The 24918-nt window shown below is 42.8% G+C and overlaps 1 protein-coding gene across 1 annotated transcript; it reads right to left on the bottom strand.

The window, feature by feature from the left end:
* Nucleotides 1–1607: 1607 nt before the first annotated feature.
* Nucleotides 1608–4029, bottom strand: LOC149841237 (uncharacterized). The gene is made up of 2 exons (XM_090004720.1): nucleotides 3724–4029; nucleotides 1608–1819 (listed from the first exon to the last, which is right to left on the bottom strand). The coding sequence occupies exons 1-2, from the start codon at nucleotides 3943–3945 to the stop codon at nucleotides 1733–1735; spliced, it is 309 nt and encodes a 102-aa protein (XP_089860846.1). The 5' UTR covers nucleotides 3946–4029; the 3' UTR covers nucleotides 1608–1732.
* Nucleotides 4030–24918: the final 20889 nt, after the last annotated feature.

Raw genomic sequence — 24918 nt, 5'->3', positions numbered from 1 at the left:
GAATACTCAAGAATCCTTTCCAGCAAATTCTCACAAGTTCAAGCCTAAAGGCACATTCTTCAAGAAATTTAAGAAGAATAAATTCAACAAAAAACATCCAATGCAAACCAAGAACTCCAAGACTGCAATCAGAAGAACATGTTTTTCTTATGAAAAAGTTGGGCATTTCAAGAATAATTGCCCAAATAGAACCAAGAAAGAGACTCCAAGAAAGCAAGTAAATAGAGAACAAAAATTAGAATGCACTGTATCTGAATCATTGATCGCAGATAGTGATCTCTCAGGGTGGTGGATAGATTGAGGGGCGACGCGACATGTGTCTAAGACAAAGGAAGGACTTGTGAACATCAAGGAGTTGAAGCCTGGAGATCATATGGTGTATATGGAAAATAACACCTATAGTGATGTGGTTGGGATAGGGACCTATAGGCTTAAGGTAGAAGGGACCGGTCTCCTACTAACAAATGTACTTTATGTACCTTCCATGAGAAAGAATCTTTTAGCAGTGGGAGACTTTGTTAAAAAGGGCTTCGAAATCCGCTTTCAGGGTGACAAAGTCATTATTGGGAAAGATAAAAAAGTGAAGCTCAGGGGTCGCTATGATGCTGACCATGGTCTTTTTTGTCTTAATGTAACTTCTTCTACAAGTAATGCAATGAATATTTCTGGTTATATTGATTGTGCATTTAATGTAGATGCATATTTATGGCATTTAAGGTTAGGGCATGTAAATATCAATAAAATGAAAAGAATAATTTGCATGGGTTTATTACCTTCCCTTAAAAATATAGAATTTGAAAAGTGTGAACCATGTATATCAGGAAAAATGACAAGAAAACCCTTTCCTAAGGGAAGTAGGTCATGTAATTTGTTAGTTCTGGTACACAGATATTTGTGGACCTTTAACCGTAGAAACACATGAAAGAAAATCATATTTCATCAAATTTATAGATGATTACTCTAGGTATGGATACATATACCTAATTTCTAAGAAATCAGAAGCTCTAGAAAAGTTTAAGGCATACAAACATGAAGTTGAAGGATTATTAGAAAGAAAAATCCAGGTTATCAGATCAGATAGAGGAGGTGAATATAACTCTGATGAGTTTAAGACCTTCTGCACTGATAATAATATAACTCCTCATACAACGCTGCCTTATACGTCACAACAGAATGGTGTATCAGAACGAAGAAACACTACAACAAAGCAGTAGATTAGCGACAACCACATTCCGTCGCTAATCCGTCGCTAACATGGTTAGCGACGGATTAGCGACAACGAGGCGACAATATGCTTACATCGCGAATATTTCGACGCTAACTGGCGACGGAATTATTCCGTCGCCAGGTCCGTCGCTAATTGCGACGGAATAACGAGCGCTATATTTCGTCGCCAATCCGCCGATACTAAACGGCGACCACGGCTTGGCGACGGTTTTACTTCCGTCGCTATGCCGTCGCTAGATTAATATAAATAGCGACGGATGGTTCCGTAGCAAACACGAAAAAAAATTAAAAAAATTTTATTTGAAAATTAAATACCAAGCAATTTCTATTTCCTGTACAATTTATATTTTCTGTAAATAAAAAACAAACCACACAAAAAATTTCATATAACAAGAATCTACAACAATTAATCATTCCACCTTAAAATTAAGAAGTTTAATTATTTACAATTCAACAATTACAATTAAGAAACATAAAAAAAATAGAACTTCTTCAACACAGTCTTCTAATCATCGCCAAGATTTTGTACGTCTTCTTGTTCATTGTCTTTATCTGTCCCTTCAGCTCCACTACGCTGATTATCGCTAGCAGCCTACACAAGAAAAGAACAGTCAGTATTGATAAACAAAATATAATGAAATAAATTACACACTATATGTGATTCTATCATGTGCTCATGTGTGATCTAAGACAATAAAAAAACTCTATATGTGATTCTATCATGCTCATATGTGCTCTAAGGCAGACAAAAAGTTATATATATATATATATATATATATATATATATATATATATATATGATTCTATCATGCTCATATGTGTGCTAAGGCAGTCAAAAAATTGAATATGTGATTATAGCATGTTCATATGTGTTCTAAGGCATCTAGAAAAACTCTATATGTGATTCTACCATGCTCAGATGTGCTTTAAGGCAGGCAAAAAACTGTATATGTGATTCGATCATGCTCGTATGTGTTCTAAGGCAGTCAAAAAATTGAATATGTGATTATAGCATGTTCATATGTGCTCTAAGGCAGGCAAAGCAAAAAATTTTATATGTGATTCTATCATAAATGATATATAGCATGTTCATATGTGTTCTAAGGCAGTAAAAAAACTCTATATGTTATTATAGAGTGCTCATATGTGTGCTAAGGCAGTCAAAAAACTGAATATGTGATTATAATATGCTCATATGTGTTCTTAGGCAGTCAAAAAACTGAATATGTGATTATAGCATGCTCATATGTGTTCTAATGCAGTCAAAAAAACTTTATATGTGATTCTATCATGCTCATATGTGTTCTTAGGCAGGCAAAAAAACTTTATATGTGATTATAGCATGCTCATATGTGCTCTAATGCAATAAAAAAACTCTATATGTTATTATAGCATGCTCATATGTGCTCTAAGGCAGTCAAAAAACTGAATATGTGATTATAACATGCTCATATGTGTTCTTAGGCAGTCAAAAAACTGAATATGTGATTATAGCATGCTCATATGTGTTCTAATGCAGTCAAAAAAACTTTATATGTGATTCTATCATGCTCATATGTGCTCTAAGGCAGACAAAAAGTTATATATATATATATGTGATTCTATCATGCTCATATGTGTGCTAAGGCAGTCAAAAAATTGAATATGTGATTATAGCATGTTCATATGTGTTCTAAGGCATATAGAAAAACTCTATATGTGATTCTACCATGCTCAGATGTGTTTTAAGGCAGGCAAAAAACTATATATGTGATTCGATCATGCTCGTATGTGTGCTAAGGCACTCAAAAAATTGAATATGTGATTATAGCATGTTCATATGTGTTCTAAGGCATCTAGAAAAACTCTATATGTGATTCTACCATGCTCATATGTGCTTTAAGGCAGGCAAAAAACTATATATGTGATTCGATCATGCTCGTATGTGTGTTAAGGCAGTCAAAAAATTGAATATGTGATTATAGCATGCTCATATGTGCTCTAAGGCAGGCAAAGCAAAAAAATTTATATGTGATTCTATCATAAATGATATATAGCATGTTCATATGTGTTCTAAGGCAGTAAAAAAACTCTATATGTTATTATAGCATGCTCATATGTGTGTTAAGGCAGTCAAAAAAACTGAATATGTGATTATAATATGCTCATATGTGTTCTTAGGCAGTCAAAAAACTATATATGTGATTCTAGCATACTCATGTGTTCTAATGCAGTCAAAAAAACTTTATATGTGATTCTATCATGCTCATATGTGTTCTTAGGCAGGCAAAAAAACTTTATATGTGATTATAGCATGCTCATATGTGCTCTAATGCAATAAAAAAACTCTATATGTTATTATAGCATGCTCATATGTGCTCTAAGGCAGTCAAAAAACTGAATATGTGATTATAACATGCTCATATGTGTTTTTAGGCAGGCAAAAAGTTATATATGTGATTCGATTATGCTCATATGTGTTCTAAGGCAGACAAAAAACTGAATATGTGATTATACCTGAGAGAGACCTGGAATCGAAGATCCCCTATCCTGAACAGCGGCCTTGATCTCATTTCGGAGAAAGGGGGCGACGGTGTATTGGAAGTAGTTATTCAGTGATTCATTAATGATCTCGCGTACATCATCACTGGAAAGAATAGTCGGCTGCTTGTAGCTTATGTCGGCGCAAGAAGTCGGTGAGCCGTAACTGGAAGAACCAATAACTAGTGAAGTGTTCATATTACTCCCAAACCCGAACACGCGACCTTTTTTGGGTTCACCTGCTGCAGTCACCCATGCTGTAGGATCAAATGATGGATGTTGAGTAGCGTCATCGCCATATTGCTCTACCATCTGTTGCTCATATGCCTCCTACAAAATAATGTTTAAAGTATTCATTAATAATTAATGATAACATTATGATAACTTGCATATATATTGCAATGATTATTAATAGAATTAATACATACCGTTGTCGTTCTCGCCTTCTTTGATACGAAGACTCCAGTGGTCTTCCGTTTATGTGTTTCTACAAACACATCTTTATATGGTACACTGCCTCCTTTTTCTGCTTCCTGCGAAGTTAAATGACAAAAGATTTAGTACACAAGTTTGCAACAATACTTATAAAATTAATATTATATATTGATGAGTTACCATTTTCTTTAAGTGGCTCCCAAATGTCTTAGATCCACCTATGTGTAGATGGGCTTCGGGCATCTTCGATCGATTTTGTGCAGCCTTCGCAGAGCGATTTCTAAATGCATCTCCCGCCCACTTATCGCACATTTCATCCTAGTAATCTCTCCTGATAGTAATAGGACCATGACCCTTCCACAGTAATGGATCATCTACTACGCCAGATGCTTTTTTTGCTGCAGTCTTCATAGTATGCAGCATGTCTGCAAATCGATTGGCAGCCACCTTCTGCCACACCTTCCTTGCATCATTTTCTTCCACCGTAGTTGCGAAGCGATTCGAAGCCTATAAATATTTTCAGTCATTCTGTAGACATTGCTTAAATAAATTAACTATAAAACACATTAACTATGAGGAACAACTGTATACCATGAATGAGGACCACAATCTGTCTAACACCTCCTTTGGGTACTCTTTCCATTGAGCAACTGGTCCTGGTAGATGTTGAAGAAGTGAATTCCTAATCTCCCGTACTACTTCTTGTGGCTCAAACCTCGTGCTGCACATGAATTGTTACACAGTAAATATCAATATAAAATATTTAAAAGATATGCAATAATTGAAAACAAAATACTTATGGTCGATTATCGATATACACTATTCGAATGAGTCTTCTTGTGCCAGCCTGAGAAGACCCTGTTTCCTGTGTTGGCTGTTGACTTGTGTGATCAACTGGTGTAGGTGTGTCGTGTACAGGCGCAACATCATCTGTAAAAAAATACATTAGAAATTCTCAGAATGCGCATTTGAACTAATCAAGCATCCAATTAGTTATATGATATACCTATCACAGGAGCCCGTGAAGATGAAGGCTGAGCCTGGCTACTACTGGATGAGCGACCACTATAACCTCCACGAACCATATTCTAACAAATAACATATGTCATACAATACATTCAAATAATTCACATCAAGTATTACAATGCATTCAAGTCATTCACATCAAGCATTGCAATGCATTCAAATAATTCAAATCATTCACATCAAGTATTGTACTAATTCAAATCATTCGTTGCATAAATTATAATACATTCAGATAATTGAAATCATTCACATCAAGTATTACAATGCATTCGAATCATTCATATCAAGTATTACAATACATTCAAATAAAAATTTTAATCATTTACACCAAGTATTGCAATACAACTCACATCAAGTATTACAATGCATTTAAATAGAGGTTTGTAGTATAAGATTTTGCTCACTAGTTTGAGAATTCTTCCTCGTCACTAGTTTGACTTTCTTCTTCTTCTTCATTGTTTGCCCATCCACTTGGTACATCATTTGGATCACATTCCTCTATGAATGTTTCATCGGCCAATGGAGATATGACATGCATATCATGCGCAACATCGTGACCATAAGCGAAGTCATAGACATCATCTGATTGATAGTAATCACTGTCTTCAGCTAACTCATCTTCCTGTAACTGATCATACTCGGGGTATAGTTTGGATTTCACCTTGCAAACTGCCCACCATTCATTTCTATCTGACTTTTTTATACTCGGATATGAAGTATAATAAACTTGTTGAGCTTGCGAGGCTAATATGAATGGTTCATATGTTTCAAACCTGGATTTATGATTCACTTCCACAATGCCTGAAGCTTTGTCGAGTCTTGTTGCAGTTGGATCAAACCAATGACACTTGAATATCGTAACCCTGTTATTCATGCCTAAGTAAGTCAACTCCATTATTTCCTCTATAACACCGTAGTAATCATGTTCATTTTCACCGTAGCTGCTACCCTTGACACACACGCCACTATTTATCGTTGATTTGTTTATACCGTAGTCTTTTGTATGGAATCGATAACCATTTACTATATACCCGTTGTAGCATTGCACAACTTTGGTCGGACCATTTTCTAAATCACATATTCCTTGATCTTTAACATCACCATGGCGAACCTACGCACAAACATAAACAATGATTGTGATCACGATCAATTAAGTAACTTAGTATTTTTTATAAGTACAAAATTTATGTTAGCTTCTTTACCAACTGTTTCAACCACTCCACAAACTTAGTTTCACGTTCTTTTTGTACTTCTGCATCAGTGAGATGTGAAACTTCGCTTTGCAACTCCAGATCAAATCGTCTGCAAACCACAAATACTTATATTACCGAGCCATGTATCCACATATAGAACATAAAAGGATTTATAATTGAGTTGCATATACATATACTTACTCGATGTATGAGTCGATCGCTGAGCAATTAAAAAGAATATAGATGTGTGTTGCATCTTGCTCTCGATCTGTCAATAGCCTTGATCGGCAACTACCAAATGCATGCCCAAGTGGTTGAAATATCGACAGCTTGTCAGCTACAGTTACTTGTTCTCCATCATCGTTACGGGGCGGGAATGTGTAACGTGTTGGAATATGACGTTCGAAGTACATAGATGAGAAATTTGAAATCTCTTCTAAAGTGTACGCCTCACAAATAGAGCCTTCTACTCTTGCTTTATTACGAACCTTTTTTTTTAGGTCGAACATGCATCTGACAAGAATATACATTTCAAATTTTAAATATCTGTCATTAAAGAGACAAATATAAAAAAACATATACCGTTCAAATGGGTACATCCATCGATATTGCACAGGGCCACCAACCCTTAGTTCATATGGCAGATGTATGATCAAATGTTCCATAACATCGAAAAATGCTGGCGGAAATATCTTTTCTAACAGACAAACAGTGGTGATGACAGAGTCCTCAAGATTCCTTACATCTGATACAACGACCTCCGATGCGCATAATGTTCTGAAAAATCCGCTCAACTCAGACAATACCCCCCATATAGGTTTGTCTAACATATCATGGAATGCTAGGGGTATCAATCGTTGCATAAAGATATGACAATCATGGCTCTTCAACCCATATAACTGTCCATCGTCAATCTTCACAGCCCGAGCAATGTTAGAGACATATCCATCTGGAAATCTCAGTTGTCTCAACCATTGAGATACATGTTTTATTTGATCAGGTCCGAGCACGTACTTCGCCTTTGGTTTTAGTACTTTGCCATTATACTCTTTGAGTTCCAATTCTGGTCTTTACATATTAATTTTAAATTCATACGGGCCTTCGGATTATCCTTCGTTTTCCTTTAATATTCATTACTGTATTGAACACATTATCAAACACATTTTTCTCTACATGCATCACATCCAAATTATGTCGTATCAATATGGTCGGCCAATACGGTAGTTCCCAAAAAATAGATTTTTTCGTCCAATTGTGATCCTTCCCAAATCCACGGAAGGGTGTAGGACTGCGGGCATCTGTTAATACATCTGGAAAGTATCACAATCTTCTTAGAATCTCTATGCCGAACAATCTTGAGGATGAACCTTCTGTTTCAGTTGTGCCTGCTTTAAATGCATTCTTTTGACGTCAGAACGGATGATCGCTGGGTAGAAATCGACGATGGCACTCAAACCAGCAAGGCTTCCTTCCATGCCTCAATCTAAAAGCTTTGGAATCCTCCATGCAGTACAGACAAGCCAACCTCCCATGTGTGCTCCAACCAGATAACATACCATATGCAGGGAAGTCACTGATTGTCCATAGAACAGCGGCCTTCATGTTGAAATTTTGTTTTTTGTGGGCATCATACGTGGTAACACCGTCATCCCACAGTACTTTTAATTCATCAATCAATGGCCTTAGATATACATCAAGATTTTGGCCAGGTGAGGTCGGACCAGGGATCAACAGAGACAAAAAAAGATTTGGACGTTTCATACACAAGCTTGGTGGAAGGTTGTATGGAGTTACAAATACTGGCCAGCATGAGTATGGAGTTGATCTACCCCCAAATGTATTAAATCCATCTGTACATAGACCGAGTCTAACATTTCGCACTTCCATTGCGAAGTTCTGATGAGTATGATCAAAGTGCTTCCAAGCTTCAGCGTCAACAGGATGCGTGATCTTGTTTTCATCGTGTCGAACTTTATTTGCATGCCATCTCATGTGTTTAGCTGTCCTTGAAGACATATACAATCGCTGCAATCTAGGAGTGATAGGAAAGTAGCGGAGCGACTTGTATGAAACTTCCTTTGATCTCGTGCTACCATTGCCTCTTGTCTTTGGCTTGAACCGAGGATGCCCACATGACAAGCATGATATGTCGTTTTCCTGCTCCTTGAAATACAACATGCAGTGATTTGGACAAACATCAATCTTTTTGTAACCCATACCTAGAGCGTTGACCATAACTTTCGCACGATAGAAATTTTATGGCAATTTCTCATCTTTAGGCAACATACTCTTCACAATCATGCACAAACGGTCAAAACATGATTGACTCAAATTATACTCGGACTTCAAATTCATTAGTTGAAGAACTGCAGACAAGATAGTGTGACTCTCACAACTGTTCCAAAGTGGCTCATCAGCATGTCTAAGTAAATCATAAAATCTACTAGCTGTATCGTTTGGTGATTCTTCATCTATGGCAGTTCTTACATCACTAGAACTCATAGCAGAACCCAGTTCTGTTCCTGCGGCATCAAATATCAAATTCGTATATAGATTATCGTGCACCACATTCACCCGTGCATCAAAATTGTTTCTAAATTCTTCTCCATGAAACATCCAGTTCTGATAATCACTCACAAAACCCTTCCTGTATTGGTGATGTCTAACGCCATGAGGTTCTACAAATCGATTATTCTTACAAATCTTGCAGGGACACCTAATCCGACCTGTGGGATCTACTGTACTGACACTCGCCGTTGCAAATTCAATAAAACTGTCAACACCATCCATATATTCATGCGATAACTCATTGTCCACTATCCTACGGTACATCCATTCACGGTTTGCAGTCATTCTGTCGTATGATGTTACGAATAGTATCATAACGAATTAAAAAAAAACAATCAAAATGCTACGATGAAGAAAATATCAAATTTATCATGCAATATACTATGTCAAACAATAACAAGAATTTTGATGCATGCATTGATAACTTAATATTTTCATGTGCAAACTATTAATGACACGATACAATCATTTGAAGCATGCTTTTATTATAAAATTTTACATGGAAGTCAAAATCAAATTGAAAGTAACTACATGCAAGCATGAATACAATTACATCAAACATTGCAATACATCACAATCATTCATATCAAACAAATGGCAAACATGTACTCGCAGCAAACACACTTCAATATCTCACTAACTACTATCATGCTTAGCATGGACTCCGTACTCCAAAAATAAGAACACTTCCATATTCCTACATTAAAATCATGCTCAGCATGATCTCCGAACTCCAACAAAGCAGTCCTAGATATCAACAACTAAGTGAGTGTGTGAACAATAAAGTGTTGCATTCAATAAATTAAATAACATGTGATACGCTTGCATCACTTACTCACCACGGGTATTTACCCGATTTGCATTGTTTTTGTCATTTACTTACCACAAGTGGCTGAGCACGAGTTGGTTCCGTTGAAAAATCTGCACAAAAAAATGCAGTTTTAAAAAAAACTCGCCACAAAAAAAATGCAGCTGTTCCGGCAAGGGGTCGACTCCCCTGCTGTTCCGGTAGAGGGTCAACTCCCCTGCCTGTTCTGTCATGGGGTTAACCCCCTGCCTGTTCCGGCATGGGGTTAACCCCCTGCCAGAAAGGCAGGGGGTCGACCCCCCATGCCAGAAACGCAAGGGTTAAACCCCTGTGTTTCTGGCACGGAAGAGGGTTAAACCCCCTGTCTTTATGGCAGGGGGTTTAACCCTTGCTGGAAACGCAGGGGTTAAACCATCTGCGTTTCAGGCAGGGGGTCGACCCCCCCTGCCGGAAACGCAGGGGGTTAAACCCCCTGCCGTGCCGAAAAGGTAGGGGGGTTGACACCCTGCCGTAAAGGCATGGGGGGTCGACCCCCTGCCGGAAAGGCAGGGGGTTTAAACCCCCTGTCGTGTCGTCATCCCTTTACGGCAACGGCACAGCAGGGGGTCAACCCCCCTGCCTTTTCGGCACGGCAGGGGGTTTAACCCCCTGCCTTTCGGGCAGGGGGTCAACCACCCCTGCCGGGGTCGACCTGCTGGAAACGCAGGGGGTTAAACCCCCTGCGTTTCCGGCAGGGAAGGGGGTTAAACCCCCTGCCGTAAAGGCACGGGGGGTCGACCCCTTGCCGGAAAGGCAGGGGGTTTAACCCCCTGCCGGAAAGCACGGCAGGGGGTCAACCCCCCGTGCCTTTACGGCAGGGGGTTTAACCCCCTTCCCTGCCGGAAACGCAGGGGGTTTTTAAACCCCCTGCCGTAAAGGCACGGGGGGTCGACCCCCTGCCTTTCCGGCAGGGGGTCAACCCTCCATGCCGGAAAGCACGGCAGGGGGTTAAACCCCCTGCCTTTCCGGCAGGGGGTCGACCACCCATGCCGGAAAGGCAGGGGGTTTATCCCCTTCTTGAAACGCGTAGGGCGGGCGAACCTGTCTCTGACGAGGCGATGGTCGGTCGGCGGGGCGACGACTCGGGCGGAACGCGGGGCGGCAGGCGACGGGGCGGCGGCGGAAGGTGTCGGGCTGCGTAGGGAGGGTGGGAGAGAGGAAACAGGAAAAGAGGGAAAAGGGTTTTGATCAGATTTACGCGAAAATTAGCGACGGATTGGCAACAGATGTATTCCGTCGCTAAGCCGACGCAAATATATACAACTCCTTAGCAACGGAATATGTTTGTCGCTCACGGTGTCGCTAAGTAGCGACGGAAAAATACCGTCGCCCCATCCGTCGCTAACCGCAGCATGTTGTTGCGACAAAACTGGTCCGTCGCTAAGCCGTCGCTACTTAGCGACGGACCATTTTCCATCGCTACATCTGCGAATATCACGAAACGTAGCGACGGATTAGTGACGGTCGCTAAGCCGTCGCTAATTGGTGACAGAAAAATGTTGTCGCTACTATCCGTCGCTAATTAGCAATTTTCTTGTAGTGAAATAAAACTTTAATGGATATGAAAAAATCCATGTTGGCACATGCAAATCTTCCCAAAAAAATTTTGGGAGAAGCAATTTGTACTGCCATGTATATCCTGAATAAGGTTCCTTCTAAAGTTGTAGAGCTTACTCCATATGAATTATGGACTTGGTAGGAAGCCAAACTTGAATAATTTACAAAAGTGGGGGTCACCTGATCATGTACTAATTCCTAGTCAAATGAGAGACAAGTTGGATAGTAAAACTATCAAATGCATCTTCATGGGATACCCAAAAGGATCAAAGGGATATCGACTATATAATCCTGAAAAAAGATTTATAGAGAGTAGAGATGTAGAATTCTTGAAAACTCAAGAAAGCGTTTTCGATCTTGAAGATGAGGATGTCTTTCTGGATATCATAAATGAACTTGGGATACCCATTCAAGATTTAGAGCATAACAGCCCAATTGCGAATAATGAACAAACTTCACAACCAATAACTGGACAGAAAAGAACAAAAACTCCTCTATCGTATTTGAATGATTATTATATATTATTGGGTGAAGAATTATGTTATTTCATTGATTTGGATGAAACTCTTGATAACTTGAGTTTTGAAGATGCAATTGCTTCTAATGAGTCTAAACTCTGGAATAAAGCAATGAAAGATGAGTTGGACTCCATAGAAAGTTTGAAAACTAGCTACCTTGCCTAATGGATATAGGGCAATTAGTAGCAAATGGGTTCTCAAGAAGAAACTCAAGGCAGATGGATCTATTGATAGATTAAAGGCTAGATTAGTAGCAAAATGTTATACTTAACGAGAAATGATTAATTATGAAGAAACTTACTCTTCTGTAGCCAAAATGGCATCTATTCGTATTATTTTGGCATTAGTAGCTTATTTTGATCTTGACCTATATCAAATGGATGTGAAAATGACCTTCTTAAATGGTGAATTAAATGAAATTATTTTCATGCAACAACCAGAAGGTTTTGAAATTAAAGGTCAAGAAGATAAAGTATACAAGTTAAATAAATCCTTGTATGGACTTAAGCAGTCACCAAGACAGTGGTATTTGACTTTTTATAATGTTATAACCAAATTGAATTATGAGGCAAATAGTCTGGATCACTGTGTATATGCCAAGAAAAGTGGAAGTAAGTTTACTATGTTATCCTTTTATGTTGATGATATATTAATTGCAGGGAATGATATAGACATGATAAGTTTGACTAAATCATGGTTAAATTCTCGATTTGAAATAAAAGATATGGGTGAGGCTTCATATATCCTTAGAATTAAAATCTATAGAGATAGAAAATCGAGATTGCTATGTCTGAGTCAAGGAAGATATTTTGACCACATTCTAAAGAAATTTAGAATGGAAAGTACCAAGGCAAAAGGTACTCCTGTAGTAAAAGGTCAAAAACTAAGTAAGAATGACTGTCCAAAAGATGGATAAGAAAAGTTGAATGTTCCTTATGCTCAGGCAATTGGAAGCCTGATGTATGCAATGCTTTATATTAGACCTCACTTAAGCTTTGATATAAGTCTAGTAAGTAGATATCAAAGTAACCCTGGGCTCTCTCACTGGGAAGCAGTGAAGAGAATTTTTTGATATTTAAAAGGAACTAAAGAACTTAAGTTATGCTATCAGTCAGATAGTTTAAAGCTTGTAAAATACTCAGATGTTGACTTTGCTGGTGATAGAGATGGAGCAAAGTCCACATCTGGTTATGTATTTATGTTAGGAGGTGGGGCAATTGCATGGTCTTGCAAGAAATAAGAGTGTGTAGCACAACATACCCAGGAAGCTGAGTATATAGCTTGTAACATGGCGGTCACATTTGGTGTGTAGATAAATTGTTTCTTAAATAAGTTGAAATTAGACATTCCAAAAGATCCAATTCAATTATATTGTGACAATAAAGCTGCTATAAGACTAATACAAACAGGACCAGATAGCTCTAAAAGTAAGCATATTAAAGTTAAGTATCAATATATTCATGATATGCTTATGAAAAATGAAATAGCAGTAAACTATGTTCCTTCAAGTGACATGGTAGCAGACTCATTAACCAAGGCAGTCACTGAGGATGTTTTCACTAGACATGTAAGTCAGATGGGACTCAAATATGTCTAAGTGGTAAATGAGTAAAGATTACTCAGATAGTGTGTATGCAAGGTTTCGGTTGAGAACAAGCATATAAACACAGGGGTGAGTAAAGATTACTCAGATAGTGTGTATGAAAGGTTTCAGTTGAGAACAAGCATATAAACACATGATGTCCCTTATGGCCAAGTGGGAGATGTAAGATCATATGGCCATAAATGACTGTTGGAGTGGCTATTCCAACAATCACGTTCCAAGAAAAGTGTCTTTTGAACAAACATATTTCAAGAGAAGAGCCTCTTGAGGGATGAAGGGATTTCTTCCAGGGGTTGTGTCCCAAAACTTGAACTCGCTTCTTTGTCTATAAATGCAAGTGAAATAGTGTATGAAAATATAACATAAGATACACAACAATTCATACCAAGTAATGAAGATAGTTGAAAGTTTGGACCCCCTTGGCGATTTTGAGCGCAACTGCGAGGCCTTCATCCCACTGCAAATTCGGATCTGTGCGAGATAGCTTCCTTACACTTTCCCCTGTTCTGTCCCCATCTCGTCCTTGATCTTCGTTAGTAAAATAACTAAAATACTTTTATGGATGACAATGAAAGAGGGAGAAATATGGCCCCAACCTGCCCTATCTTGCCCCATTTGGGCTGGAGATGGAGAACATGAAACGGGGATGGATGTAGGGATGAAGGTTAAAATCAAAATCCATGGAGGGCAGAATTTTGAGACGGGGATGGAGGCAGGGATGAAGGTTAAAATCAAAATCCATGGAGGGCAGAATTTTGAGACGGGGCTAGGGTAAAAACCTTGTCCCCCACCTCCCCCTGGGTCCTGCCATCCCTAGCTGGATGGTCTTATACTTGGCCTGAAGTTTTACCTCACAGGGAGGTGGGCCCATCAACCATTAAGTGACCGGATTGTCTGTAAAGGTTTTCCTTTGTCAAAGCCATTACTTTATGATTATTAGTTTAGCTTGACAGGAACTCATGCAAAGAGTGCTGGCTTCACCAGTTCACTTATGGAATCAACTATAGTGAGGGAGGGTAAGCTTTTAGAGAGGAGACTCTCTCTCTCTCTCTGACAGAATCAACTCATGCCAGTGTTGTGAGAGGCGTACGCCTGCTCAAGGTACTGAGGTGTTGCTGTGATGCGCTTAAAGTAAATATAAAAAGTTTCTAACCCAAATCTGGGATTTCTGGGTTAGAAGCAGCCATGTTCACCATAATAATGATGAAATTTCACTAGTGCGAGGCGTTGAGTGTGATGCCACATATTTTTACGATATTTTAGATAATACTACGGGTACTTGAGAGTCTCATGTTGTGAGAGGCGTACGCCTCAGAGGCGAAGTGCAGGCTCAATGCCTCGCTTCGCCTCATCGCATTTAACAACCTTGGTGCTGACTTTACCAGTTCACTTATGAAATCAACTCTAGTAAGGGAGGGTAGGCTTCTAGAGAGACTCTCTCTCTCTCTCTTGACCAACCATTGATGGTCAAAAGTATCACGGTGGCCCATGCCGCGTTGGGTGAACCTTGACCCAACAAGCCTTTTAACGGGTTTGGGCCTAACAAATACAACAGGTAGGTCAAAGAAAAATTGTTTAGAGAAAGATTTAGGCTTCTTTTTTAATTAGGCACCATTTGTTTTCTGAATTACCTCAGTAGCCGGAAAAATGCGCAGCCCGTACGTGAGGACGGCAGAACCATGTTCTCCTTTGGAGCTCAGACATTTCATAAGAAACAGCCTCCCCATGCCAAGGGGGCTCTTTCCTGTGAGAAAAGGGAAAACCAAGGTCTTTTTGAGAGAGGCCATGCCTTTTTCAAGAAACGACTTTTCCTTCGAGCTGGTCTTGGATGGTAAAGTCACGTTATTAAAACCAATGGGTCTCGGGTTGGAATATCACGAATATTGCTTAGCCAAAAGATCGAGAGAAGAACGAATTTACCATTTTTTTTTTCGATGAGAAATGTTGGGGTGAGGCAGGACCTCTGTGTAAAATGGCCAGATAAATACTTATGGCCAATCTCCTGAAAAAGGCCTTCCTATCTGTAGAGGCTAATCTCTCTTGCGACCTGCCGGTGGTGGTAACTCCTCTAATCAGTCTCTGTCTAGTCTAATGCCCTGCTCCATCCGATAGATATTTTTATAAAGGATGCCAAATTCCAAGTTATTTAGTAAGGACTGTCAAGATTTTCTATTATTTACATTTAGTATATATTTCTCGTACCTGTTCCAAGAACTTGCAACCGAGTCATCTTGTGACTACTGAACTGTCTTGGATCGAACTGTTACCTATTGAAGAAACACATAAAACTCAAAATAGACCATACTGTGTTCAATAAGGGCGCGTTTTAATTCCTGTCTGTGCCCATCCACGGGATGCACCAAGCACAGGCACCATGCATGTCCACGCCCCCACGCAATATTGATGCGTTACATGGATGCTTATTTGGCATCCGCCTCTGTTCCGTGTCCCCCCCGGCAGAACAGTGGCGGACAGACACTCTCAGACAAAAAAAAAACCATTTTTTGGGGGAGTGTGCACAGGGCAGGAGAGTGTGTCCTGTCCTGTTTGCAGACGTGCGTGGACATCCCGGCGCTTTCTGTCCACACGCATCAGCTATTCAAGCACACCCTAACGGACTTGGTTGACTTGGTCAAGTTTCATGATTGAATCAATCGACCCAGCCGAGTTTCACGGTTCTCTCTCTCTCTCTCTCTCTCTCTCTCTCCACCATTGAGAGAGCCTGCTCCTCCACTAAAGCCAGTGGCTCCAACCCCACCCTCACCTTCACCAACTCTCTCCCCACCTCCTACTTCATCACCACCCAGGAGCTCGGAGTTTCGGAATCCGACGATCGGTTGGATTGAAAAGAAAAAAGAGAACTCTCTCTCTCTCTCTCTCTCTCTCTCTCTCTCTCTCTCTCTCTCTCTCTCTGGCTTTTCCCCTTCCCTACCATCCTTAGCTCCGGCGTCCTCTGCTCCCACCGGGGTATTTCACTGTCCCTTCCCCACCATCCTTAGCTCCGGCGTCCTCTGCTCCCCCCATGCCTTTTGATCCAGCTTTGACAAAAGACACCCCCTTGAATACCTTATACCCGTGACTCTCTCTCTCTCTCTGTTCCACCACCACCGACCCTTCCTTCTTCTTCCACTTCCACCATTGCCGCCCCCACCAGATGGCAGCCCCGCCTTCCCACCAGATGGCAGTCCTTTCCTCTTTCCTCTCTCTCACAATCGCTCTCTCTCTCTATGAGCCACCACCGTCGGCGATTTTCCACTGTCTCAGAGCCACCACCATCACAGCACTCTCACCTCTCTCACTCACTCCCATTGCAGAGCCACCTCCGTCTCAGAGCATACGATCCTCTCTCTCTCTCTCTCAAACCCCAAATCCTCAAAACCCCAAATCCCTTCTTCTTTTCATTTCCAGTCAGTGCAGTCTCTGTCGGATGCCCTCCGTCGGATGCTCTTTGATGCCCTCTGTTGTGTGCGCCCGTCGATAGGGCCCTCAGCATCTCACGACTCCTCTGCCACCATTTTTCGGTGGTCCATTCCCCTTCGGCTTCCGCATCAGCGATTGGGTTTCCAGCAACAGTCTCTAAGCGTGAAGGAGGTTACCCGACCCTCTTTCCCTCTCTCAAATCTTGCATCTCACCGACCTCTCTCTTGTTGTCCATCCCCTTCTGCCACCATTTTTTCAGTGGTCCATCCCCTTTCGGCCTCCGCATCAGCATTTGAGTTTCCAGCAACAGTGACTCTCACTGACCTCTATCTTGTTGTCCATCCTCATCCGACCCTCTGCGTCTCACGACCCCTCTGCCACCTTTTCTGGGTGGTCCAGCCCCCTTCCTCCTCTGCATCGGTGATTGGGTTTCCAGTTGTCTCAAAGCAGCGTGAAGGAGCGATTGAGGGAGGTTACTCAGTCTCTTTCTCTCAGCGATGCACGACGGGAGGTGGAGTTCGTGCTGGAGGCCGTCCGGTAGGGAATCACGGTGGTGGGCGTCCGCGGCACTGACACCTTTGTCCTCGGCATCTAGAAGCAGTCCTCCGCCAAGCTCCAAGTCTCCCGAGTGTAAGGGGTTTCGGCCATCGGCGTCAAGGATTCCGACCTCCATCGTCAATCCTTCGGTGGGACACTTGCCTCCCTCATCCCTCTTCTTCTGGGGCTTAGGAGCTTCCAACTCCCTGCAGGCCAACCAACATGCTCTATCCTCTATTCTAGAGGCTTTGAACGATTGGGAACTCGCTTTCGCCCTTCGCCGCCAAGGTGTTGTTGTTGCTCTCCCTTTCCGCTTATCTTTTCGTGTGTTTTTCTCTCTATCGGAGGCCTTTGCGTCCTGTCTCGCAGCCGGTTCACTGCTGGCTCGTGATGTCGGGCGATTTCTTAGAGCTGTCAGGGTGGAATCCCTTCAGGCATGCTCTGTTGGCGCCTCTCTTCGGGCTCCGTTTTTCTTTCGTAGGCCGCCCAGCTCGATCGACGGTCGGGGCTGGCAGGAGGTGAAAGCTACCTGGCAGCGGTCTTTCTCCAAAAAGCTTTCTCGCTCTCGTCTTTCACAGGCGAAGCCGGGTAACTGGTGGTGCGCGGGTTGCCTTTCACTCAACTTTCGCAGGCGTTGTGCTTGCCTCCATTGCGCCTCGTTGTTCAGGTCTCGGCGGCACCCAGTGTTGAGGCCCTCGTGGGCGGTAGTCCCTCCTCCCTCCCTCGGACGAGCCTCTTCGCGAGGTATGCACCGTCCTCGCAAAGCCTCTTTCGCGCCTTGGGTCCAGATCGATATCTTGGAAGATCCTTCGTCGTCATTTTTGGGATTCAAGATCGGCTCCGTTTGGGTGCCGATGCGACCGTCTACGGTTGCTCCGATGTCTTTCGCAGGGAAGCGTTTCAATCTTAACCATCTGTGTCGTGACCGTACCTGTGGCTCGCCTGCCATCTTGGGTCGAGATAGTTTCTGCTCTGCTGTGTCGGGCCCGCCTGTCCTTTGTGCTGCCTCTGTCTCTGAGGGTTCCGCGTCTGGTGACTTCTGCAGCCAGGGAGTGCTTGCGACATGCTCGGGGGTGCAGGTGGCTTGCTCGGGGATGCCTGCGTTTTATCCGTCCTTTTCTCCTCGGCGTAGATCGGGGATGCAGGTCGAGTGCTCGGGGGTGCCTTCGATTTATTCTCCTTTTTCTGGTCGACGAAGGTACTTTTTCTCTTCTTTCGCTCCTTTTGATGTGCGAGGAGTTGTTATGGCCAGAGGCGAGGCAAGCAGGCTCTCCCCGATTCAATTTTCGAGATCTCGCCTCTCCTTGTCTTGGTGGTCGTGCTGGCCACTCGGTTTTTAAGCCGTACGGAGATCGGTGGATATCGTGGGTCCCGTTAGCGAAGTGGCGAGGTCTTCTTGGGTGAGCAGAGATTCTCTTTGTCCGCTGTCGTCATCTTCCTCTCCTTCGGGGGCGTTGGGGTTCGGGCTACCGCGGCTCCCTGGCGGTGTTTGTGTCTCTGTGTCGGCAGGGGGCGTTTTGCAGCCTCGAGGTGCGAATCTGCTCGCATCATCATCATCATCATCTGTAGTATCTTCCTTTCTGTGCTCGTTGTTCGAAGCGGGCCGGGCTCTCAGGTGGTATGGCGGGTGTGACGAGGCATCTTGGCCTCGGTCAGGAAGATGTTGGCTGTCGTGGCTTCCCGGGTGGTCTGAGTCTTGGGCTATGTTGTTGTGGATCATTTTGGTGGATCCTTTCTTCGAGCTTGATGGGGATCGGGTACCGTCAGGTGTCGCCTTGGCGTCTAAGGATTCTCTCTGCCACTCGGCAGCTGCATCATCCTATATTTCGTTTGCTTCGACCTATGGGGCATACGAGTTTGGGTCTTTCTCGCGTTACAAGTCTCATCTCTCGGAGGACTCTCTCCTTGCTCGGGCCCACAGGTCGCCTATTATCGGAGTCCCGATCTGACAGTGTTTCTTCTTCAAGCTGGTTGATGGCCTTTCAGTCTTGGTTTCGTCTTTCTCAACAAAGTGCAGCGTATGTCTGATTCGCCTGGTCTCCATCAGCTTGGTAAGTGCCCCTCTGTTAGCCGTGTTTTGCAGGGCTCCGTTGGCATTGAACTCCTCCTCTTTCATCCGGGAGGGCGACTTCGCAGACCTGGAGGGCTCCCCAAACTTGGTCTATCCGTCAATTGCGGGTTCGTCATCTTTGAGTGGTCAACTCTCATCCTTTTTGGGTCTGTCTGTGGACGATGCAGCTCGGCGGCTCAAGCTTGCGCTTTCCCAAGCCCAGCTCCTCAACGTTGATTCTGTTATGCGTGAGTCCTTGGCCGCGATCGCAGATCGTTTACCGACCTTGGTCGCGGATGCTGGGCGTATCTCGTTCATCAACACCACTTCTCCTTCGGTCGAGGGGTTATCTCCTCCTGGGTGGGGTGGTCTCCCTATTAGGAGACGCCGTCGACATTCGCTATCTCCATCCGGCGAGTCTGGGGTCTCTCCTAGGCGGTCTGTGAGGATCCGCACTCCTCGGGTATTTCCGGACTTTCAGTTATGAAGATCTTGTGTTGGAATATTCGGGGACTGAATTGCCCCACCAAATGTCTTTTCCTGGCGAGTTGGATCCGTCAAGAAAAGCCCGATCTTATTGCTCTTTGTGAAACGAAGATGGCAGATATCTCGAGCTCGATCGTCTCCGAAATATGGCGTGGTGCAGATTCCTTCTTCAAGCCTGCGACTCAATATGCGGGAGGCATCCTCATCCTTGGGAAGCATTCTCTAGCCTTACAACAGGTGGATGAAGGTACGTTTTCCATATCCATCACTCTTCCCTTACCTACTCAGACTGTTTCAGCTGTGGTCACTATGGTGTATGGTCCCCACCGTCAAAGCCGTCGGGAGGAGTTTTGGTTGGACTTAAATAGGGTAATTGCTTCATTCGGGGATCAACATATTATCATGGGAGATTTCAACTGCCTTATGTCTCCTATCGATTCTAGCTTTCCGGTTAATTTCTCGGCTTCAATGAGGGGCTTCCAAAATTTTATTCAGATGAACCGGTTGTACCACGTTCCCTATGTTGGTGAAGCTTTCTTGTGGTCCAATCGACGATCTACTCCGTGCTTCCGTCTGCTAGACAGGGTGCTTGTTTCGTCAGAGCTGCTGAGTTCTATTAATGACATCTCTTGTTGTCTTCTGCCACCATCTGTCTCAGACCATAGTCAGATTGTTATCCGATGGGGTCAAGGCTTCACCGGCGATAGATCCTTTAGATTTGAGCAATGGTGGCTTAAGGAGGAGGGCTTCGAGTCGTTAGTCCATCAATCTTGGAGTAGACCTTGCTTTGCAGTCCGGGCGGCTACAAGATGCATGGTTAAGCTTTTTCGTCTATCTCGCGATATCAAATCTTGGCTTATCTCCAATAGAATAAGTAAATTCCAAAATCTGGGGGATTGGGAGCGAGAGCTGGCTTCTATCAATCAGTCTCTCTTGGATACGTCCTATATGAATGCATCAGATATTGAATGTCTCAATGCTAGATCGGCCGAGCTGACTCTTCTAGTGCAATCGTGGCGTCTAAAGGATGAAATTCGTTGGAAGCAGCGGTCAAGGGTGAATTGGCTTAAAGCGGGTGACGGGAATACAAGGTTCTTTCATTCGTTAGCATCTCACAGGCATCGAAGACATGTGATTCACACTCTGTATATCAATGGTGTCTCCTTTTCGGGCGATCAGGTACTCAATGCTGTCTCCAACTACTTTTCTAACCTGTATTCCTGCAACCAAGCTGTAGGTGGCAATATGAGTTCAACTTTATTTTTGTCCATGGATCGAGCGCTAGCCAACTCGATTCAGGGGTTGTTCACCGAAGAAGAAATCGTCTCGGCGGTGCGGGAGTCGTCTGGGTGGAAAGCTCCAGGATTTGATGGCTATCTTGTGGATTTCTTTCGCATGTTCTGGCAATGCGTTAAGAGTGACATTCTTAGTGTCTTCGCCGAGTTTCATCGAAATGGCCGATTGTCGGTTCATTCTCACCTAGCAATTGTGTCGCTTATTCCTAAGGAGGAAGCCGCATCGGATATCTCGCGGTTTAGACCTATATCAGTGTTAGGGAGTTTATATCGCATTATCGCCAAGGTCTTAGCTAACAGGATGCGTTCAATTGCTCCTAGGATTTTCTCAGAGGCTCAGTTCGCCTTCATTCCTAACAGAAGACTTCAACATTCCTTCATTTTGGCCACAGAAGTGTTGCACTCTCTCAAGATCAGCGGGGGAGCCTTTTTCACTCTGAAGCTTGACTTTCATAAAGCCTACGACTCGGTTCATTGGTCGTTCCTCTTCAACATGTTGGCAAACTTGGGCTTCGGTAGGCGTTTCTCTAGCTGGGTGCATGAGCTGGTAACCAATGCCCAATCACAGTTTCAGATCAATGGGGTCAAGGGAAAACAATTCAAACTTGGTCGTGGTCTTCGACAAGGATGTCCTCTGTCTCCGTTACTCTTTAACGTCGTCTCTGAAGGCCTGGTGGTCTTGGTTAAGAGGGTAGTGGAGGGTGATCTAATTGAATCTCTCGGTATTCAAGAGTGTCGTAGTCAGATCCTGACATACGCTGATGACATAATTATCTTCGGAAGGGCCTCCATCCAACAAATGTTAAGATTCAAGCTTGTCCTTCTTTTTTTCCAATCGATGTCAGGTCTATCCTTGAACTACGAGAAGTGTTGTCTTTCCATGGTCAACGCCCCTGCTTCTATGTTGGACTTGGGCCAGCGGATATTCGGATGCTCGGTTTCGGATAACTCTTTCTCTTATATGGGTCTACCGCTCCAAATCAGTCGTGTATCAACGGCAGCCTGGAGCACCACTATCCAAAGGGTTCAGAAAAAAATTTTGGGCTGGCAAGCGTCCTACATTTCTATCGCAGGTAGACTAACTCTCATCAAGCACGTTCTTTCTGCTATGCCAGAATTTTTTATGTCTATGTTCCTGATGCCCATGGGGGTTAGTAAGAAGATAGCTCAGGTAATGACGCACTTCCTGTGGTCTGGGCGTGGTCACGAAAACAAGCGCCACCTAATAGGGTGGGACACTCTTCGACTACCCCAAAATAGGGGGGGTTGGGAATTAAGGACCCCCGGCTGAGGAGTATGATTCTTGTCGTGAAGCAGAGTTGGCTTGCACACCAACCTGGGTCTCCGTGTGCAAGCGTGCTTCTAGCTAAATACGGTGGTGTGGAATCATTGGTGGGGGCCACAAGCGTGCGTCAGCGATCTATGTCAAAGCTTCGTCGATCATGGATCCAAGCATGGTCTGCAGTTCTATCTCATAATGGCAATGTTGAATCACAGTCCCTGTTCTTTGGTTGTAACCTTGCTCCGAACAGATCTTTCCGCTCTAAAGAAGGCTACCTCGCTCTCCTTCCATCGGGGGTGGACCGGTTTCCGACGAACCTGATCTGGGGCAAGGGTCCCACTCCGAGATCATGTTTCCTGGCTTGGCTAATCTTACACAATCGGGTGCAGACTGACAACTTCCTCAAATCCATCGGTTTTCATCTGCCGAGTAAATGTGTGTTGTGTGAGGCGGCTAAAGAATCTGCCTTTCACCTTTTTTGGGAGTGCTTTGTTTTTCAAAACATCTTTAAGGTGACTTGGAATAAGCCGAGGGTCAGCGTGCGTCAGGAATCGTTCGCCAATGATTTGTTGTGGGGTCCTCAACCAGTTCGTCATTGCAATAAATGGCGTATTATTTGGCGAACTTGGCTTCTCTCGTCATGGTGGGCCGTATGGATGACTCGCAACAACGCTATTTTTCGGCAGATTCCGGCAGTGTTCAACAAAATGGTGAACCTTATTTTGGCGGACATATACGCCATTCTCCGCATCAACATCCCTGATCTGCAACACCATCTGCCTCCAGGGACCATTCATGATCCTGGGTGATGCTCGTCGCCTATCTATATTGGCTTCTTGTTTCTTTCTTCTTTTTCTCCTTGCATCTCTCCTTTTCTTTTTTTTTCCCTTTTTTGGGGCTCCTTGGCATGTCTTGGGCCCGTGTTTGGTTTCCCGGTAGGTTCAATGTTGGTTGAACCTGTTTTCGTTTCGTAATGTTGATGGTTATAGTTCGGCTCTCTCTCTGTCTCTGGATAGAGATTTCTTAAATACTTGGAGCATTGATAATTGATAAACATGTTATTCCATATTTATTTTAAGATGACTATGGATGCAATAAGTTAATAGCAAATGCTTTTTTTTATATTTATGACATCCAAACTAAGGTTGCCATAAACCTGGTTTGTATCAATGAGTCAGATAACATGTACTTGATCCAACAAAACTAGAATATTCAGGTATAAATATAGATATGACAACTCCAATATTAGTATGATTGACTCGATTTCTGACACAAGCAATAATGCAGGTTGGGTTTGGGTTATGATAAGTACCTGAGCTGACCTGACTAGAGTATAAAAGCATTTTTGCTGAATATAAGCTCTTTTTAAACTATATGGAACAGGATTTAAGAATTCATTTTCTCAAAACCCAAACATGAGTAAGGGAGTTAGTTATTTGTGTTGGTTTAAGTACACCCTGATGGTCGCCAACAGGGGCTCCAGTTGTCTGATAAGAGCAGTTAGTGCAAGTCAGCTTGTGTTGGGGGCGTTGCAGGTTAAAAATCCAATGGTATAGTTGTATAACTGATAGGGTCTACGTAACACTAGCTTGCATTAAAAAAAAAAAATACACCCTGATGGGTCGAATACTTATGGATTTAGAGCTTTAGTCCTTTTTTTTCTATAAAGAACAGGGAAACCTAGCCACATTAGCTACGCTGGGCGAACTTACAGTGGCTTTCTCGACAGTATAAACCGGTGGCGCACCCTCTCGCCTCCAAGGAAGTCGCCTTGCTCTAGAATGATAAAAAAAGGCAAAGCAAAAACAGTCCACCATTCATCACAAGAATAGTGTGACGTTTATTAGGTGGTGTTGGTGAAGTACGCATGGCCGAAGGTGGACCTTGTAATTTGACACTGCTTTCATGATGATAGTTAATGGTGATGACGGCAGCAGTGATGAATCCTCAATGACCCCCACGACCTTCTAAGCTTTTGCTTGTTTCCTTAAGATTCTTGGGATTTTTCCATATTCATTAATGTAAATTAATCTAAGGTTTCTCTGCTTATTAATATTATTATTATTACTGTTATCGTTAGTATGTACTAGAAACATTACTATTCTGGTAGGCTCCACATGGGTTTAGGTATCGGTGACCCTACCCGAAGATTAGCCGTTTTGACAAGGAACTTAGTTGTATATATATATATATATATATATATATATATATATATATAGGAAAACCCTTATCTTCTAACGGATTTTCGGTCAAACATCTTTGAACGCGCAGCACTATGCCGCAACGTTCTTTTTTTCTTTAAAAAAATGACTTTTAGCGGCCGTTTTGTATATATGAAACCCGTATCTTCGAAC

Source organism: Nuphar pumila, chromosome 4 (genome assembly GCF_984573655.1).
Source record: "Nuphar pumila chromosome 4, dmNupPumi1.hap1.1, whole genome shotgun sequence".
Taxonomy (NCBI): domain Eukaryota; kingdom Viridiplantae; phylum Streptophyta; class Magnoliopsida; order Nymphaeales; family Nymphaeaceae; genus Nuphar; species Nuphar pumila.
The sequence above is the reverse complement of the archived record's forward strand: the minus strand, read 5'-3'. Positions and strand labels throughout refer to the sequence as shown.

What these genes read in the sequence shown, in the direction of transcription:
- LOC149841237 (XM_090004720.1), bottom strand. Translation starts at nt 3,945, where the DNA reads ATGAACACTTCACTAGTTATTGGTTCTTCCAGTTACGGCTCACCGACT. An exon ending in CGATTCCAGGTCTCTCTCAG is followed by an intron (nt 1,820 to 3,723) that starts GTATAATCACAT and finishes TTTCTTGTGTAG; the next exon opens with GCTGCTAGCGATAATCAGCG.